The 21,902-nt window shown below is 35.2% G+C and overlaps 1 protein-coding gene across 1 annotated transcript; it reads right to left on the reverse strand.

Annotated features, from left to right (window-relative positions):
* Positions 1-8,763: 8,763 nt before the first annotated feature.
* On the reverse strand, positions 8,764-21,279 carry LOC128217157 (heat shock 70 kDa protein 12A-like). Its single transcript, XM_052924095.1, has 10 exons — positions 21,155-21,279; positions 17,070-17,160; positions 15,619-15,706; positions 12,810-12,945; positions 12,070-12,218; positions 11,824-11,903; positions 11,212-11,353; positions 10,744-10,894; positions 9,693-9,868; positions 8,764-9,487 (listed from the first exon to the last, which is right to left on the reverse strand). Exons 3-10 carry the CDS (start codon positions 15,655-15,657, stop codon positions 8,795-8,797), a joined length of 1,566 nt encoding a protein of 521 aa, XP_052780055.1. The 5' UTR covers positions 15,658-15,706; positions 17,070-17,160; positions 21,155-21,279; the 3' UTR covers positions 8,764-8,794.
* Between the last annotated feature and the right edge of the window lie 623 nt (positions 21,280-21,902).

The raw sequence follows: 21,902 nt of genomic DNA on the forward strand, positions 1-21,902 counted from the left end.
AAACAATTTCTTGGATAAACGGAAACGTCATTCAATTATTACCAACTATTTTTTTTTTAAAAGTTAACGCATTTCCAACGATGTCCAATGAAGTACAAATACATTGACAACAGTTTTACAATGCATTTCACTATATCGTCTGAAAGATCTAAACCCGAGTGATTTTCCCTGCATTATCTCCTGACCATATCAGGCTATTACTGTAGCATTTATTGACAGTAAGTTTGTGCGTTTTTTTTATAAAATCAATTGAAATGTGTCGCTTCTTTCTTTTCTTGTCTGCTTGTCTTATGCTGTTGTTTTTGTGCCATAGTTCGACTATCGCTTTGTCGGCGAAATTCCAACAATTTCTCGATATCCCACCGCTGTTTTAAAACATTTGCAATAGTTATTGAACGGTTGTTAAATTAAAAAAAAAAGCTTCATTGATATTATTCTTTGACCTAGAATATAATTGCTGTACTCTTAATGTCTATGGATAAAAGTGATAGCAAATAAGCCATATTACAAGAAAGTCTTACCAATATCACCGAGTGTGGCGTTTTCATTTGACTCATCAACATGGGTTCGTAATACACTCATAATGTGGAACATGGTAAACATTAACTTATTTTAAGCTCATCTTATGCATGGTCAAATTTGTTACAGTTTGGACAAGGCAAATGTTCTACCGATGATCATTGATTAATACCTTGACATTTTGCATATATGGTGAGTATTTGTGCTATTTGTTTTAACTATCCTTATGATTTGCAAATTTACAGCCAGGACAAGCCCTAAATCCAAGGAACTTTGACAAATACCCCTTGAATAAGACCGTGAACTTTGATCAACAATCATGGGTCTTGCATGCCATTTTCTCATTGTTGTGCTAAATGAATTTAAAGTCCCCCTATGTATTGACAGTAACAGCCCGGGCAAGTCGAAACACAAGAATAATTTACTAACGTCTCTTGAGTGTGACCGTAGCCTTTGGCATACCGCCAGTGACCACTTTTCGAGTTCAAAACAAAGTGTCGTTTGCAAATAATTAAACCTCCTCGGCCGCTTCTCTTATAAACTGCTTCACGCCATCATCCCAAATTGCCGGTACTGTCAACACCCAGACGATTTCATCAGGTTTGAAAACCCCTGAGATGCAATCGTTGAGAATGCTTAAAAGGTCGTCCTTTAGGAAGCTGAAAGTATGTAAATAGATATATTTTTAACAACAACATGGCACAATTTAGACACATTATTTTAGAAAGATGTACTGCTGACGGAGTTTAATAAAATATTTCATTAGCAGAAAATTCCTTTAAAATCTCGGTTAAGAAGTCCGACCGAATACGTAGAAACATCGGTTAAGTAATAACCTTTTTCATATAACTAATACAAACAAAAATCAAATATCAAAGAGAAAATAAATCAATTTGAGTTGTGCCACAGAATACAAGCTTAATGGTATTAAGCATATCTGTGTATATAAAATATTATACCGTATAGCAATGGCGAATACTGCATTTGCCTTTACTTTTTTCCCGGTTTCGTCTTCAATTTCCATATCTCTATTTATCTTATGGTCAAAGACAAAACCAAAACACATGATAAAGAAAAGAGACGATGTTAACGTACGGTTACATTTAAATTCAAGAATACGAATGAACAATGAAAATACATGTTTTATTGAAGTTTATTACCTTGTTGTATAATTTCATCTTGAACACCCTCTTGAAAAAAAAACATTTTTGACATTCTGTGGGTTTTTCTGCTAATTCCGAATACTTTGTTTCAGCATCGTATCCAAATACAGAGAACGTCCACCCGTCAGGTTCAATCAGGACTGTACGAAGGACTGCAGCAACAAGTCAGAAAATAAACATCTTGTGATCCATACGAGAAGAGGAGAAGAAAATTACTCATATACTTAGTGAAAATGTGCTGATCTCTAGGTTAAAGGGCGGATCCATGATCTAGTTGCACGTGATTGTCAAACGACGTATTGCCGGTTCGGTCATCCACCTCAACTTTAAAACTACTAATTATCTTCCGGGAGGGACGTGAAAACCCCGTAAGACAGTGTTATACACACAAACGTTAAAGATCATATTAGTTCTGAAAAGGGTTGCATTTCGTTTGCACAATATGGCCAATGGCGTGGTTAAATTAATGAACCCCTCTTCTCAATGTTGATGCCGTGATGTTGAAATGTCAATATATATTTGCCCGTGTTTGTTATAATGTATAATTCAAATAAAATTAAAAATAAATACTGCTAACGCAAGGATTAGCCTGTCGGTACTTGAATTATACGAAGTGAAAATATACCTTTTGAGGAAACAAATTGTTCCCTTTGCCAAAGGTTTGTGGCGACTTTTGTTGGGTTCAAACTCGTGTTTAAACGAATAAGACCATCCTAATGGTCCAAAATCAATCCAACAACAAGAAGTGGATCATTAATAATGAAAATATCATTTATTAGCTTTTAACATAATTAATTTATACTATTTTAAAACGAAATAACACGTAATATCTACTAACCATCGCGTTTCTGTCCAATAAAACTAATAATTTCTGTCGTTCAATTTTCAGAAAATGACTTGTCCGAAATAAGGAACTTGCTCATTATATTACGCCTTTAAGTTATTTGATAGCGAGTCCTAATGCGTAAATGCCAAATGCGTCATGTAAATAGATTTGGTCCTTATTACGATAAAGATATTGGGGTTGATTAAATTCGTAGATAAAATACATTCATAATGGCCTTTTCAACTCGTTCTTTCTTACGTTTGATGTCAAGCTAAGATCTGTTATTCTATTTGAATTATTAATCTATAAAATTAAAGCCACATTTATTCAAATTCATTTAGACGAAAGACGAAATTTAATTATATGATTGTAAATGTGTTTTAAATGAGCAAGGGTTTGTGAGAACCAACATTACCACATTGATTGCAGAAAAAATATTGCTGAAGCTAGCATAAATTAACCTCGCAAAACAGCCGGGTACCATTTTCAAACGGGATGGGATTTATTCTGGTACACGCCGGATCAGAACATTGGACCATGCTAGGGGTTATCTGGTCAATAGCAATTCCACGAAAGGCAATATTTTAAAACATTGACCGAAATGATTGTTCTGAACCTCCAGCCTTGAACATACTGTAACAATAAACTGACCAATGACCGTCACAGACAAGAGAGGGCATGCCATTGTATACTACCACATCATTCTTAAAACGAAACTGTCTGAATCTTATATGCGAGCCAGAGTTGCCAGAGTTGACACTCAACGAACATGAAAATGACTGTGTACGACTTCAAAACACTCATATCAAGCTGCTTTATGAAGTCAACATAATGTAAGGTAAAGGAAAACGTCGCAGCAGCCCAGTTGACATAAAATAACATTAGATGTTAGGGAAAATGAGAAGGAGTTATACCACCCATGGAAAATGTCATTGTTTAATTATGTACGAAAATGACCATGTTGCACATTTAGATATAACACCAATAAGTCAGGATAAATCATTTGGAAGAGTAATCAGTTCTCATGCAATTTTGTGGTTGAATTGTGCTTTGAACTTGCGCATATTTTCAGCATCATACCGAAAAATCTGGACAGCACCGGGAGTTCGTCACCATGCTAATTAAATGTTCCATCTTATCAATTTGATTGGTATTTTATAATTACTTTCCTATTCACAAAAATGTTTTGATTTTTACATCAGTTCGTCATTTGAAGGTGTTGTTGAAAATATTTAAATTATTGGTGTTATTTTGGATCCTTCCTTGTATTAATATTTGCATTTTTCACTGCAGTTTTATTATTAATTTCACTGCTGTTCTGCATATTAAGCGATTATTAAGAAACAGATAGATAAGTCATTCACATAAACATACGAATCATAAACATTAAGCAAACCAGAAAGATACGAGAAATCAAACAGATATAAATCATATTAATATTTTAATAAGAATATCGTAAGAGGTCAGCTAATTTTTAAACAAAAACAAATTATGTTTAACTATATTAATTATTAGGCCTGCCGATTAACGCCTTAGAACAAATAACATCAACAAAAAATGCATGTTAAACAGAATATAACATTTTTGTAGCCAAAATGTATCAATGTTTGTTTCAAATTTTACAAATAAGGTCTTAGCAAATTTCTCTGAAAGATATCGTCAAATAAGGTATCCTTAAATATCAGTTCATGGATTACAATTTCATTAAAAATAATTAATCTAACTGTGCGCAAAACCAAATTGATCTCGTTTGCTTCTTCCCCTATCCATGAAAACAGCAACCACCTTGTTTAACCATTGTTTAATCATTTGCTCTTATGGGCAGACTTCTAGTCTTGTAAAGATCCTTTGAAATGGCAGCCTCCATTGTTTAGCCATCGGCCATCATGGCCAAAAACCTAGTATTGTGAGGTTCTGTGAAACGGCAGCAACCATTGTTTTTGCCATTGTTTCTCATGTGCAAAAACCTAATCTCGTGAGATCTTGTAACACGGCGGTCTCATTGTTTATCCATCGGCAGACACAAAGTCTTTTAAGATGCTTTGAAACAACACTCCCATAGATTGACCATTTTTAAGCTATTGTCTCTAATGGGCAGACACCCAGTCTTGTAAGAATTTTTGAAATGACAGCATTATTAATACACAATTGCTTAACCATTGGCCCTTATAGGCAAACACCTAGTCGTGTGTGATCCTGCGAAACGGTAGCATCATTGTTTAACCATTTGCAGCCCTCATGGACAGAGAGCTTGTTTTGTTTTTGTGATCCTGTAGCCTCATTTTAAACCATTGACCTTTATAGATCATTGAGTTTTTTCAATGCGTTGGTTGTTACAAATCGAACACTGTGGCAATAGGTAAATTACACGGTAAGGGCTTTTGATAAAAAAGAAAAATTGAAGTATTTCGATTTGATTTAAATGTTAAAAAATATAGAAATAAACTAAAACAAATAACAATCAAATCGATCGATATTCAAATGAATATGCAAGTAAACTGTTTTTAACACATGTATTATAGACCTACTATATTTAGCAATTATTTGACATTATCACATGTTTTAGAATGTTTCATTTTATAACCTGCTGCCTCTTCATTGCTCGATGAGTCAGTTCTGAACATACTTTTTAAAACTGTTTAACATTAAAACTTGTTCCAATTTCTGCGTTTTTTTTATTTGTCTTAGTCAGTTTGTAATGAGCGAATAAACAAAAATGTTTGAGTAAATAAAACGTGCTGAAATACCCTTTTTTCAGAACGTTTTGCCCAAGAAGTTATGTTAAAGACAATGCACTATCCATGTAGGGACCGCACTTGTCTCCATTTTTATGTTTTTTCCACCGTAAATCATCCTAACTTTGATCATTTGAGCCCTCCAACTTCTTTCTATTGGATCATCCAAGGTTCCTGCTAGATTGCAATCTTCATCGGTAACGAACATTGGGAGGATGAAGTGTGTAATAAACACTACAATCTTCATCGGTAACGAACATTGGGAGGATGAAGTGTGTAATAAACACTACAATCTTCATCGGTAACGAACATTGGGAGGATGAAGTGTGTAATAAACACTACAATCTTCATCGGTAACGAACATTGGGAGGATGAAGTGTGTAATAAACACTACAATCTTCATCGGTAACGAACATTGGGAGGATGAAGTGTGTAATAAACACTACAATCTTCATCGGTAACGAACATTGGGAGGATGAAGTGTGTAATAAACACTACAATCTTCATCGGAAACGAACATTGGGAGGATGAAGTGTGTAATAAACACTACAATCTTCAGCGGTCGTACATGATGTTGATTGACCGTAGCTCTTGTAAACCTGTGCTTCTCCAAAATATAGACATTGTCCAGTTTAAATATGCTTAGCAAAGACACTGTCACAGCGAGCTTTGCCTATAATCATCTATAACTTTGTGTACTTTCGTGTGGACATGTTCAATAAAAGGTTTTCTACTTAGCGCTTTTACATATGTATACTTGATAGCTCGTTGGGAGATAACCTCTAGGCTGTGCCCGAATATGGCAGCCCGAATATGGCAGCGCTTTTAAAGACAGCAAGGTCTTGATCATTTGGGACGATAAGTGTATGGTTATCAATCATTATCTTAAAAACGAAGATCTAAAGTACTAAATCCACCGACTAGAACAGTTGATTTTCGACTGGTCACTTATGTTGGAAACGCGAACCACTCTACCATCAAATGTTATTCTCACACTCTGTATTTCTATTATTATTTTATTTCCATATATTTATACCTCAACTTCCATTCCTTAAATCAACTTCTTTTCGGCAATTGCGTTTATCCACCGATAAACGCAACATCTACGTTTATGTTTGGATCGTTAATCATCACATAATAATATTGTAACGTGTGCGGAGTGTACCGCGCGACTGTACACTATATTATCAAACTTATGGCAGAACTCTTAAATAAATGACAAAAGATCAAACTATATAATAACTTTTCTCAAGGTTACTTAACCTTTGATTGTGCACAAATGATTTTGATTAATCTCCAACTAAATAATCACAAAATAATTATATTAGAAGTAATTTTCCTTTTGGCATAATGCCTATGATCAACTTATCAAAATGAATTATTTCAAACTCTGCTCTGCCGATAACCTCGGTAAATTATCAGATAGCTGGGCTTTCTTGAATAAAACACTGGATGGTAACTTTCAAAATTAAAATGCTTATCAATTATGAAATACAAGATAGCAGAGAGTTCTTGGTAAATACATAAAATACGTTCACTTTCTTTGCGTCTACAAGCTTTAAATACGCTCCAACTATATCAAAGAGGAAAACAGAGCTTTCTCTCTGAAATATTTTTGAAGTTTCAACTTTTTATGCCTAACGGGATAGATGAGCTTTCCAGCAAGAGCATAGAAGTATAGGCATTAAATTAACTATCGTATCTTTCAACAACAGCCCGGTCCACTCGTCAGCTTTTAACTAGCCACTACGTCAAAGCAGAGCCGTTCGGTAAAGATAGTTAATATTTTAGAAAAGCAAATACAAAGTTCAAGTTGATTAATACCAATTATTTCTTGATGACAACTGTATGCTAACTGCATATAGAATGGCGATATTATCAAAAACGCGGCCTTATATATGCCTCAAAAAGCGTTCAAGTAAAGCAAAGCTTTCATTGGTTGTTTAAACTGCGCGTCGATTGATTGAAAACCAAGCACTTTGGTTGGTTGCGATAAGTATTCTGACCGGACTAAATTATTCTTATCTAAATTATTATCAAAATACATCGAGAAACAACTTTTGAGGTTACAGTCAACTATTTTATACGCCTGTGGTAAAATTCGTCTCAATAAATATGATCATTGTTGATCTTGTTTCTGTTTCGTGTCAGCAGGTCCCGTAAATAATAAATCAACATTTTAAAAAGTGTTATTATATTTTTGTTAAAGGTAGTGTTGCCATTAGTGTTTCATTTTTACGTTTAAAAGTGATTTAAAGTGGTTGATATTTTTCCGCGTTATTGTGAGGTCGTTTGATAAACTGTTTCCGGTTACGGCCGGGTCGTTCTATTTACAGAATGGGTGAGAGAGGATTACTGAAAGGTTTTCTTAAATGAAAAATAAATGTTTTTTAACAATAATTAAATAAAATAATGAATTATTTTTTATTTTATTCACACTTAAGGTGGTAATTTGTTATTTGTTAATAGATTATAGGCAATTCCATTAATATGGATAGTCACTCAAACTATTAACTAATGAAAGGTGTAATAGAAAACGGAAATTCAATATTGTGGAAGAATACACACCGTACTATCAAATCGGTTATCCTCGTAAATTTGCTTGCTCCTGATATCCTGAAAACCACTAGCTTATCACAATTTGATGGGTCAACAGCTCGCGTTTTTTGTTCTGACTCGCGATTCATGTAATTTGTATTCCTCCGTTTTTGACCTCTTAAATAATCACATTTCCTATTAAAATCAATCAAAATGTAAGTATCCACACCGACTTTTCGCATCCGTCAACAACATTGACGCAATTGAATATAAATCAAGATTATATCATAATAGGTGTATAAAATGCAATCGAAAAAGTATGAAGAGTTTTGTATTCGTACGCGGATAAACACACACACACACACACACACACACGCACACACGCACGCACGCACACATGCACGCACACACACCCACGCACGCACGCACTTACACACATCTCATCAGCTAGAATTCCTCGCCCTGTTTGGACATATACTAGTAACTCTTGATTTTTGTGCTTACTGACAGAACCGCTCTGTGATATGCCTTTATCAGTGAAAATTGGACGACACAGGACACTGTTTGTTTGCGGCTTAAATCAAGTACCATTTTACCATTAAGCAAAGGCAATCAAACATCATGCTGACGCCCTGCTGACTTTAGCTAGTGTTTCCTGACGCTATTAAGGCAGTTTGCGTTGCGTGTTAGTGTGTGTGTGCGTGTGCGTGTGTGTGTGCGTGTGCGCGCGCGCGTGTGTGTGTGTGGGGGGGGTGCGTGCGTGCGTGCGTGCGTGTGTGTGTGCGTGCGTGCGTGTGTGCGTGTATGTGTGTGCGCGCGCGTCATTATGTGTGTGTGTGTGCGTGTGCGTGTGTGTGTGCGTGTAAATATATATTTTCTAATTTTATCAACTGAAGCAAACGTCTGTGACATTACATTTTTTTATAGTTTTATTGTCACATCCAGTGTAAGGACAAGCTTAAATAGTCAAAAGTGTTTCCGCTTAAAATATATTTTAATATTAATTCTTAATATTAAATGCTCAGGCGATGCACTGTCCCTGTAGCGACTTCTGTGGCTTCGACCTCTATTTCATTCCATAAGTGAATCATTCGTACCATAACACATCGGTCAGTTCCAGTTCCTTCTAGAGGAACTTCCAGTCTGCCTGCCATGTGGCAACCTTCGTCGGTAACGTACATCGGATCTGGATCAAGTGTGCAATAAACAGAAAGGCATACAGTGTTTTGACTTGATGTTGCTGGAAATAAGCCAGTTGTAACTTCATCAAAAGGCGACTGCCCAGCTGTGATATGTTTACCAAAGACATGTTGGCAGTGGAAATCCCCGTGATCGTTTCTTACTTTATAAGATTCTCTGTGAACATGCTCAATAAAAGGCACCCTTATCTCTACGCCATACGTGTAATTGCTCCCTCGCTTGGAAATCTGGTCTGCTGTATGTCCAAATATTACGGCTCCTATCAAGACCGCAAGGTCCGGATCATCTGGGACGATTATTGTGTGGTTATGAAACTTTGTCTTCATAGCTTGTTGGAAAAAAGAACAATTTGAAAAACCCCCGACTAGACAAATTGCTGCAATACCATCTATGGTCGACTGGTCAATTAGGTTTGAAACGTGGTCAACTATACCGTCAACTTGCGTCTTTAAAAGGATTGCAACTTCGCTCACATTAACTTTTATTGTGTTGCGTTGGATGGATGCCTGCAAAGAATAAGTTAACATATACATTTTCATTGATATCTTAGTTGCATTTTTGTCGGCCATTTGTTAATATTCCGACAGCTTACTAGCAATTTCATAAATATGGATATTTACCCAAAATAACGACAAATAAATGAAGTAATGGGAAAATGTAATTCAATCTGGAATACAGATTAAACTATCAAATTTGATAATCCTTAATGACCTCTTGAATATTCTTGCCCCTGATACATTTCACAAGTAACGCAGATGGAATCCTGAAAATAATCTGTTGATCGCTTATTGATAGGTCAACAGCCCGCCTTTTTAATTCAAATTCGTGCATCATATATTTGTAATCTTCCGTGTTATTCCGTTTAAATTCCTCAACAACCTCGTTTCCTGTTGAAACAGAAACAAAATGTAAATATCCAAATCGACAATTCGCATCCGTTAGATATCACAAAATATGTCAAGATGTCATAATTGGAGTATAAAATGCAGCCCAGGTAGTATTACCAAATTTTAGAATGCTACAAAACAGACACACGGGAAACACCAAAATATGTCAGCGCTTTCAACGCAAAGAGAAAACATGAATAACGATAAAAGGTTAATAATTGCGATTAATTTGGTTGAATCATTTCACCAACACGCAACTAAACATCTGATTACTTTGAAGCAGTGGTGGATCAAAACCATCTTTGTATAACACACATAATATACCTAACATGGCTTTTAAAAACTCCAAGTACTCATCGTCCACCTTTGTTGCGCCCAAATCTCCGCTACAAGCTTTGTAAATATTCTTCATAGAACCATTTTCTGCAAACTCTTGTACAGCTATGTCAACAGTACCCCATAGAAACGACCGATTGTTAAATTTATTAAGGGCCTTTCATATTGCAAAAAATGAAATATTTTAAAATGTCATTGTTTTATTTAGTTAAGAGGTTTAGGATTTAGAAAGCAAATTGCATACATTTTTTGTAACATGTAGAGATGAAATAAGGTATTGGGCCAAATGAATGAATGTAGTAGTAGTAGTAGCTTAAATGTTCAGCATATGCAATGAACTCGTAAATCACAGATATGTGGCACTAAGTTATCACTGTGGGATATTCATCTACAACCATGGAGTTATTACTTTTGTTTGTTGATAAAATACTTTTCTCATTCTTAGAGCTAATATTTGTTTTACCAATTCCGCGATATTGGATACCAAAAGCGGTATATTGTTTTGAGTTAAATACGAGTCTCCTTTAATAAAAGCAAACCTCCTGCATCAACAACCATGACTTTGCATCCAGTTTTGAATTTGGAAAGGGAGTCATAATTCCCTTTCTGTTTCACAGGTTCAAATCGACAGCATATCGCCGCGGCTTCTGGTTCCAGGGCTATGATCAGTTGGTCAGAAGAAATGCCAGCCTATTTAAACAAGTACATTATATACGTTACTTCCTTTATACAGCTTTATTTTTATCAGGTACGTTATCACACCTTATCCAATTTGCTGTACTGAATATGTGTATTTTCTACCCGTATGTGCTTGTTACAACAAATAATCTAGGAATAAAGTTGTTTCATAGTGTTCAGTTATACAAACATTCTGTGTATATCTCGTTTATTTTGTCGTTGTCAATGCGCAATAAAGCTATACCAATTTAGTTTTCTTCGTTTTCATTTCTGTTCTGACTAATTTTATGTTCTTTCTTATAAAAAGAATATCTTTAGAAAAGCCGTACACTTTCAGCAGCTTCCCTCATAAACTGTTTGGCACCATCATCCCAAATCGCAGGAACTGTCAAAACCCATCTTATATCCTCTGGTTTGACGCATTCTTTGATACGGTCTTCAATGCATTTCAAAAGGTCGTCTTTAAGAAATCTATAATAGTTATGGAATAGGTAATAAGCACTTGTTAAACAAGATGTAAAACGGCACTGATATGTACGCATATTCGTTGGACACATATTATATTGCATAATTGATTATTCAGTTGTGAATGAAGAATTAATTCGAGCATGGAAACAACACAGTTATTGTCATAAAAAACACATCTAATATCTAAAATTCGAGCCACATTGTTTTTATCGGAAGCCTCCAATTTTAAACCACTATTAAAACAAATGCTTAACCGGTCGATATTCTGTAAGACTTACGTGATTTTTTTTTATTTAACTACCACAAATAAATCCGGTTGTTGATACAAATATAGGTCCGGTCGCACAAAAAAAGTAATTACATTTTCAAAAATATAGTTGCAAATGAAGTACTAGGAGGACAGACAAGCAATATATTTGACTTTTAGATTTAAAGTTTACATCAAAGAACTGAATGCCATCAACATAGTTTACCTTATGGTAGCCATAAAAACAAGCTTTGCATTTAATTTCTTTCCAGTTTCATCTTCAATGTCCATATCTCTTGTTATGTCCTGTTAAAGACAAATAAGAATCATTGTTACCTACCTACTTACGGATATCTTGTCTAGAACATGTATATATGAAAAATTAACAATGAATTTAAATGAAAAAATAGAGTGTTCTTCTGTAATGGAACTTTGTATTCCTTGTTTTGCTGCCGTGTTTGATTTACTTTACCTCATTGTAAAGTTTCATCTTGAACCTCCTGAAGAAGTACCATTTGATATGTTCTCCCTCTTCAACCAATATGCTGTACCTGTTTTCAGCGTCATATCCAAACGCTGAGAACGTCTTCCCATCGGGTTCAATAAGGACACACGTCGGTGCTGTAAGTTGTAATTATTTGACAAAAGATTTCCTTTCGAAAAACATCAATCAGAGAATATCAAGTGTGCCGTTTCTTTCTCAGTCGTTGGTTTTTGCTTAAGGCTTTGAAAATATGACAATCTTATCTAAAAAGTACAAGAGAAACTACAGGGGCAAGCCCAGTAGTAGTCAAAAAATCCAAAATAAACCCTTTTTATGGATATAAGACAAGGGCCAACGAGAATGACAATTAACAAGGGACTCAAACATATAAACATAACATACACAAATAAAAACACCAAAAAATATGCACAATATGCACAAGTAAAGCCTTGGATACCATCTAAATAACAAGATCAACCAAAATTTGTAAAATTATTGCTAACTGTTCAAGACCAAGAAACCCAATTTTATCGTTATTTTGAATTAGTCCTAACTAACTAAAACAAACTCATATTAATTTATTTAAAATAAACAGCATAGCCATACCATGGCATCATTTACCTACTAAATTGTTAAATCTGAAGCCTTATGTAAGGACAAAATGAAATATCGCCTCTGTTCTCACTGAAATGCTATATGAAAACACACAAACAAACGCATACATATACCTTTCGATGAAATCTTATGGTTTGAACGCCATATCTTCGTTTCAACTCCGGTTGGGTTGACTGCAAAATCACAAATAAATAAATACGACCATCCGGATGTTGTAGTTCCAATATCAAGTCCAGCAACAAGAAGTGCCTGAGTGAAAGCGATATATCTATCAAAAATAAAACGATTTTAAATGAATAATCATTGTGAGAACGTACTTACCATTGCGTTGAATTCAACCCATATCTACTGTTGATATAAAGGACTTCATCTAGGTCGATACTACGATTATAGCGTCGGACCCATGAACTCATGACTGGGCGGGGGAGGTTCACCGTCAAACTCCCGAGAAACTTTTATTTTACTTTAAAGGTATTGAAATGACACGTATAAGTTCGTTGATACATTTCAATACTTCAATCAAGAATATAGATCGGATACTGTATCAATTTTAGGTTAACATTAGGTGTTTTAGAGCTCATTTTCAGGCCACCTGGGGTCCACAGCCCGTTGTGAACCCAACGCTAGAACGTCCACTGGATAAGTAAATTAAGGTTGATTATTATGGAATTACTTTATTAAGGCTATACCAACTAAGTATTGTATTTTGCCATGTCATTGAAAACTCCATAAATAAAAATACAATACCCTACATAGACCTGATGTTTGATACAGTCACATAACTATTTAAAACATTTCAACTTTTCATCACATGGTATAATATGAATCCAAATGAGAGGTCAAGATTTACGACAAGATGACTTGATTTATGTATTCAGATGATCATAAACAGATCAATAAAGAATATCAAAGGTTATAAGCAATATCTAAATATAAAGGCCGCAAGATAAAACAACGTAGGATGTGCTATTTGATAGCCGTACCAAGGCCTAGCAACCGACAGCTAACCCTATTTGCACTTAACCCGCCTTATTTCATATCCAAACACCGAACACCTATACACCCATTTTCCTCAGTACAATCCACCATCTTCACAACAAAATCCAATCTGCAATTTTAATCCATCTTCCCATCCGATGCAAATTTGTCAATGTGTAGCTGGGAGTTTCCTTATATCCCGACAAACGCATCTCCTTAAAATTATTTAAAAAACGTAGTGAAACAGTTGTTTCCCATGCCAAAGGATCTCCCAACCGTAATGTCAAGCCTCTGAAAAGCCGAACACCTTAGTAACTATGTTCTTCCAAAAAAATGAATGTTAACTGTAAGGTGCTTGATTTTGCCCGCTACAATAAAATTTGAGCCCAAAAATCCCTATACTTATAAATAATTCATATCTAAACTTTAACAAATTAACGTATAAACATTAATTAATAATAATATGTACGCACACCAAATGATTGTCCTTTATTGGAATCCCAACTAGGAAAATCCAATTGTTTATCGAATTGCTTATAAGGGCTTCCCAGATGTAATCGGGTATATTCTTAAGACCAACCTCGCTGAGACAGATGCCATCCGGCCTAATGTAACCTGGGATGGTGTTATCAATTTCAGCCCCCCACATTACGACCTTTCAAATAAGACGCTATATACAGCCAATGCATATATAAAGGCAGCGCCAGTGATCCCTGGTGTCCAAACAAGCCTTGGCAGAATATATAACAAGACCAGTTGGTTACCCGGCCAATCAGCCCGAAGATTCCGGAACCCCGATTTAGTCCTGTTCGTGATTTGACAAACTGTCAATAACTGTATATCAATACCCCCTAGGTAGTTTAGATAATCGTTGGTGGCGCGGAAAGGGACCTTTAATTGATGCGCGTGTGTAAACTGCTCCCTAAACCTACACTAGTGCCCATCAAATCCACTTGGTGCGACAGCATAATGCCCCGCCCAATGAATAAGGAATCATCAACCAACAACACATCTAAGGGTGCATAAATGATATATTCTGTATTGATCATTTCCTACAAAGGAAGATACCGGGACAATCCAAGTATTCAAAAAGTTATTATGGGTATTTCCCATATCAATATTCAAACATACTTAACATTTAAGTTTTCGTATAAATATAAACATATGCGGTTAATCAGTCAATCACTGTGTGCTTTTATGTGAAGTCGTCTGGTCCGAGGCCTGGTACGACACATTAAATGCCGTTTGTAGCTTTATTAAACGTCAAAGCGGCACCTGACTAGCATTTTATTTCTTTTTATCCTATTAATCCATGCTGAACAGTTGTGTTGCTTGACCAATCCCAAACTGCTTGTTTTTTTACAATAATGTGCATTTGGCTCCCTTGCCATTTTCAGCGTTTTTGGTGTGCCCCATTGATTAGTTTTCGACATCATCGATTTTTTCATAGAAGCAGTTGATACATATTGCCATGATATGGTTCTATTCACAGCCTAATATGAGGAAGCAGAGCTTTCGCTTACTCTAAATGTATTTAAAAATATTTTATCAAAAATGCTGCACTAAACATTTTGACTTAAAATTCGTCATTACATACAGATAGACGGAAACTTGCATGAGCACTTTTATTGTAACCGTGCATCTTTTTTTATTTCGGAGTCTAAAACAATCTCCTAATATTTTTTATTATAAAAACTTCCCTTAAATATTTTCTTACGTTTTTAAAATGATGGACACCCGCTATATTTGTGAGAATTGTAGTGTGAGACATACCTTTTCGAATCAAAAGCCACAAACCCAACATTGATAGTATTCACTGGCCAAAAGCAGAAGCTTCAATAGAAATTGGTTAAATGCATTTGTGACATTTTTGTAAGCGACCTCAGTATTTGGGGATATGCAGATTCCGAGTTGAAGATGCCCTACAATAAGGCTGGTACTCACTTTGGAGAAAGATTCTTTTGAGGGTCCAAACTGCTGCATTCTTCAACCAATAAACAAAACAGTGCGCCGCATTTTACGTTCTTACTACCTGGAACATGACAATAATTTATAGCCAAATTTCGCTCAAGGCACATCACACTTTTCTGCCTAATTATAATCGCTACTCAGTCGAATTTGGTATCATACTATTAATAATGTTGACTACTGCCATAATGTCACAATTTACCATAATAATGTTTCCTTTTAAGATATATCCCAAATATGCGATGCAACAATTATCGGAAATAGGTCGAGAGTGGTAATGTCAAGTGACTTCAATCTGCCATGAAACATAGAGACGAAATCGACCCATGAACATTAGAGGAGAACTCCAACAAATTTTCCAAGTCTGGCCGGATGCCGTGGTTCACCCGCAAATGATGATGGGGTTTAGTAAGACCATAACTTGAATAAATCATTCGCCTGCAAAAGGGTTGGCCAAATATGATTACCCTGCAGCAGAATTTTAAGGAATCAATAAGCGATTGATTGCATGGAGTTTAAGGTAGTTTTGAAATTTGTGAGAACGTTTTTGATTTCGGACCAACATATAATTTATGTATCCAATTTTAACCCCAAATAGGCTTGCATTTCAGCGGGACTTGGGACCTTCAGCTAATGGAACTGACAACCATTGTAAACACTCCGTCAAGCTTTGCATAGCAGCTGCACAGCCTTGGTGGCTGCAGTTCCTCACCATGACAACATAATCCAGATAATGTATCAATTTTCCAGTAGACATTATAATCCTTATAAAATGTCAAAGTGACTGCAACGTATCGACATCCCATCGGCAAGGCTTTTGTCTACAAAATAGTTCTCATTGACCTAAAATCCAAGCAACTCTTTATCAGTAATTTAACAGGCAGAATACGGACAGACTTTTTGTCCATTTTAAAACGCATGCAGTTCTGACCAAGATCTTGTATAATATGAATATATATTGGACCGATCATATAATTTAATGCGGACGTCCTTCGGGCTAGACAATTGATAAATTAAACGAAGTTCCCCTTCAAACGTTCTGGGCTATAGACCAGATAAACGAAACATGTAGCCGTGGCATTAACCTGTCATAAAACGGATCGGCAATTCTTCCTTCCTCCTTAGCGAAGCGACAATTAATCCAAATACGTAGCCTCTTGTTGCAATGTCGACATTGGCGACCATTTCATTGAACTCAGGCAAAGTGGTGGACTTTACTTACCACCTCATCCTTCGCTTATGTGCAAATCATTTTCATGACCGCCCATGTTCACTTGTTGACCTCTTGATAAAGCAGAACTGCTCGTCATACATTTTTAAAGTAAACTCGACATGTCTTATCGCATCCTACCGAAACAAACACACTAACATAAACGCCGACATATATGAAAAAACATCAGTCCATTTCTAAATAGGATGGACTTTACCTTAACAATCCCTGGGCCTATACTCGATAGAATCGTCCCTTGAAATGCAGAACTTGCAGCCACTGTAGTAATCCTCTAATTCAGAGGATTTCTGAAAGAAAATTACGGAGATAATGATATATTGGTCCTTCCAAATTGTGCACGTCACGACATTGTATGTGTCCAAACATGTCGTCCCTGAAACATCTGGCTCTATCGAGGCCAAACCCGGGAATAACACCACATCCCTCTGATTCAATCATTATAGAAGGATTGTTTTTTAATCTTGAACTGGCCCGAAGTTTCTGATACTTTTGGCAATAAATTGATTGACCCAATAATACTTCTTTGTGAAATATCTCAATTTGTATATAAACCGAGGTTCTCCGAATGAGCAAACCAATAAAACGAAATAAGACGTTACCAAAGCAATATCTAATTGACCTTCCTTAAATACACCTTCCAAGCATTAAAATAATCTCGCTTATAGAAACAATATTTTGACCGAATACGACATTCAATTTTAAAAGGTAAAAAATATTTTTAAGTATAATTAAACATTACCGCGAACAGTTTAATGAGAAAGTGCTCACTATCATTTACATACTAGAAAACTTTGTACTACCGGAAATTAAAAGGGACAACAGTACGAACACCTTTTTTTCAAAAAGGAATTGATATTTTGTTCGATGTTCATTCCACGAAATGCAGCTATGAAAATGTTGACCCAAATGCTTATTACGGACCAGTCGTATTGTTCTGTCTTGAGCTTACCATAACGATAAGTTAATAGATGGCCGTCACTGAAACAGACTGCACTGTTAAAGGTAACATAACGCTTAAAACCAAACTGAAGACAATACAAATTTGCCTTGAAATTAGGCTTGACAATAAACGAACATGAAAATAACTGACTACGACTACCAAAATATTACACCCTACTGCGATGAGACGGACATGGTCTCAAAGAGAATTCAAAAGATGCAAGAGCCCAGTTGACATTACAATCAAACCTGTATTAAGAAGTCATCTCGGGGAAAAGGTCAAAGTGGCTGCTTAAGACAGGGGCAACTTAATCCAGATTGGAAATTTCCACCACTTTAGCACTGTTTTAACAGCGGTCGATTACATATATTAACGACTACCTCACACCATCATCAGGATCATCAGTACCATAATAATTAAATTATTTTAAATACAAAAGTAGTTAAAATAACCTTATTGTAGAATTATAAATGGAATACAGTAGATGAATGTTTTACAGCATAAACATAAACACACAAAAAAATCAGTCCCCATAAACTAGATTAACAAGTTCGTTTTTTAAATTCATCAATCTTTCCGTTTGCTTAACTCCAGTCTTTAATCTAAAGTCCATGTACAAATCGTATGCCGGCATAATCATGTCAAGCATGTCACTCTGTGGGCGTTGCAGAGCATGTTTTAATACTTGTGTTCGTTCACAGCTGCATTTCTTGGCAACACGTGTAAATACTTACGAATTGTGTAACTGTCAGCCATAATCAAAATTTAAAAGAATAACACGCAAAATCCAATGTAATTATTCGTTCTCTAAAACATTAATGTAGTAATTAATAATGTTTATTAAAGTATCTTCATTTATTGTGAAAAGCATGACCAAAACATCGCGTAAGCATGATTTTCTCGATGAGTCAACAAGCATGGCAATCGTGTGATGTTATATGCATTTTCATTGAAAGACGGAAATATCCGTGGCCGTCGGTACTTTTTCGTTAGCTTCAGTATGCAGTTAAAGTTATGTATATGAACATTTTATTAGTGTTAGTGACAAGCTAAGAGTTTATATGACTTCATTGGGTCAAAAATTAGTAACCGTGACCGCGTTACACAGTTTGCCACTTAATGCACGTACTTTGTGTAGTAAAAACCTACTGGGGATTTGGAGTAGCCCGATAAGGCAGGTGGCCTTTTAAATCAGGTGACCGTTGAACCAGGTTTGATTGTAGCTAGCACTTTAACATCTTAATCAGTTAAGAAGTCATTTTTTACGGTTAAGTGAGTGTGATTTTATTTGTTTCCATTTAATTACTTTTTTACGATCGATGTGAAATTATTTAAACAAATTGACAATGGACTAATACCATGAAAACTAATGGGACATTCTACAAATGGCCCATAAACGGTCTTCATAAACAGTTATTATTACGATTGCAATTGAAGACTAAGACCAAACCAAGTGTGCCCTCTTGCCAGTAAATCCATACTTCATTTTCTGATATAAGCATTCGCTGGCATATCTTGGACTAAAATACATGACTTCCAATATGATAATTTGGCATTGTCATATAGTTCCTATACCGCAGTACATATTCTTATAAAATGTTGTGCCATTTGCTGATCAAATATGTTTATTGTAGACTAGCATTCGCATTTGATCAAACAAGACCCTGTCGATTCTCTTCAGTAACCACTTCTAGTTGTTAAAATTGATTTCTGAACAATATACTACAGTTGGTCCTAACCACTAAAACAATATTTCGTAGCCGATCAATAAACAATTCCCACCAAAACATTGTGTAGAAAACAGCTATATTACACCACCTGACATTTTATAAAAAAAGCTATACTTAAAGCAAGGTACGGATCACTATCCCTCAGGATGAATCCATATTTACGTTTGTGCATACTAGCGCGACTTCATTTTGTATTGCGTGTGTGTGGGTGTGTGGGTGTGGCCTGCGTGTGTGTATAGCGTGCGTGTGTGCGTGCGTGTGTGCATATGTGAAAAATTGATAAATCTTCAGAAAATTTATTGTAAAATATCGGTACAACAATGTATTCTAAAATGTCATTACTTGGGTAACAATTCAATCATTGAAAAATACCAATGCGCCAAATAAAATTACATTGTTTGTCTCTTATACCTTCCATTTCTAAACCAGTTTGAATCCTTACCATGACTACATAAAACCATAGTATGGACTGTAAGCATTTATATCTATGAACCTCTGAATATGCATTTGGATCTGATAGGTAGAACACGTAATAATGATGAGCCATTTTATATTATATTTTTATGCATAATCCGAATGTATTCTTCGGTGAGATCTTTTGCAAGAACAAAAAAGTCAACAGTATGAAAACTGTAGCGTCATTGTTTATCCATTGGCCCATATGGGCAAACACCGGATCCTGTGATATTGATACCTAATTATTTGGCTTTTGACTCTCTTGGGCAGTCACCTAGCCTTGTGAATACCCGTGCAACGGCAGCCTTATTGTTTAATGATTGGCCCTCATTCTTAGACGAAACGCTTTTTATATATGTATATGCTGAAATATTTGCATTCGGATATATTTACTTGTTTATATGCAATGAATTGTCATTAAATCAACCATTTGCCCTGATTTTCAGTCAATTAACGATAAACTACACAATAAAATGTTAAGGGCCGGCCACAATGAAAATGTGGATGGGGAAGGTCAAAAAGTGAAACTTTTAAAACAATCATGTTTTATATAGTTTTGAGGAACGGTCTTTGGTGGAAATAAATGGAGTTAAACAAATTTTACAAAAGATGATTTTATCAAATTTTTGACCAAAAAGCATTCATATTTTTCGGGAAAGTTTGTTGACATTATTACTTTGCTTTTATGTCCAAATGCCCCCAGACTACCTTATCAACAATGCCTTAAGAGTTCTTGATGATAGCTTCTAAATAGCAAAGTAATTCAAAAACTAATGGAAAATAGTGGATAAAATTCATTCAATGGTTACAAAATACAAGTAGCTTAAAATAGCTGTAATCACCACAAAGCCTCAAGACAAAGTTGATTGTGCAGTTCTGATAAATATGAATTTATTTGGTATTAAGACATTTCTTCAAAAACGTAAATATTTTTTAATTAAAAATCTGATGAAATCTTCTTTCGTTTAAATTGCTCACAATCCTAATTACAGCTTAACATGTTACAACGGATATATGAATTGTGTTTGATAATTATTGAACCTCAAAAGTAAATAAATATTGACGTTTTTGAACATTTAAAATGTTGGTCCTTTAAAAGGGGTTTGCATTGTGGTCGGCCCTTCAAACAAAATATCATTGTAAAAATGTACTTACCATTGTATAACTTTCCAATTAAAGTGAATCAGCTGTTTAAAACATTTTAAGATAACACATAGAAGGAATGTGGGACTTCCTCTTTCGACTTTGCCTTAAGTTATAAATTATTTGATGGCTTTTGCCTAATGTCATGTAAAGAGTTTTGGGTTGCTATTACGATACGATTATCTAGCTTGGTTTAAGTCCTACGTGATATTATATCATGCAGGCCATATCAACATGTTATTATTGACTTTTAGCGTAGAGCTATTATTTAATTCCCAGCCTATACACCTGCAAAAAAAAGGCACACTGACTGTTTATATTGGTCATCCAAGAGATATTTGAAAATGCTGGGACGATAAACACAGCAAGTGGGATAGATTGTGAGGGAACGGAAGCGTTTGATGCATACATGAAGGTATTAGCTGGTGTGGGTGGAGGAGAGTAAATTGCTTGCTTAATTGAAGTTATTGTATAGTATTTTAATGTTTCAAATAGACAGGATACTTAATAAAGATACTTAATAATTATGCACTTCAATATATATATAAAGATAGGGAGACGCGGTTATAATTGGTACAATTGATAAAAGGGTGAAATATACATGTCAGATGCACATTTATAATTGACATACTCAGATGCTGCTTTATAAAGACATATCAGATATTACTGTTTTAAACGCCTATTTATCATTGGACCATATAAAGTTCATTTATTCATTTGTTTCTGCTTGCGTTTTTCATATTTTCATTTGTTTCAATAT

This window comes from Mya arenaria, chromosome 14 (assembly GCF_026914265.1).
Source record: "Mya arenaria isolate MELC-2E11 chromosome 14, ASM2691426v1".
Lineage (NCBI taxonomy): Eukaryota > Metazoa > Mollusca > Bivalvia > Myida > Myidae > Mya > Mya arenaria.

Coding starts and splice junctions, on each gene's coding strand:
- LOC128217157 (XM_052924095.1), bottom strand. CDS start 15,657: ATGCAGCAGTTTGGACCCTCAAAAGAATCTTTCTCCAAA. Junction 12,946..15,618: donor CAAAAGAATCTTTCTCCAAA/GTGAGTACCAGC, acceptor GCTTTCACTCAG/GCACTTCTTGTTGCTGGACT. Junction 11,904..12,069: donor AGATGAAACTTTACAATGAG/GTAAAGTAAATC, acceptor TGTCTTTAACAG/GACATAACAAGAGATATGGA.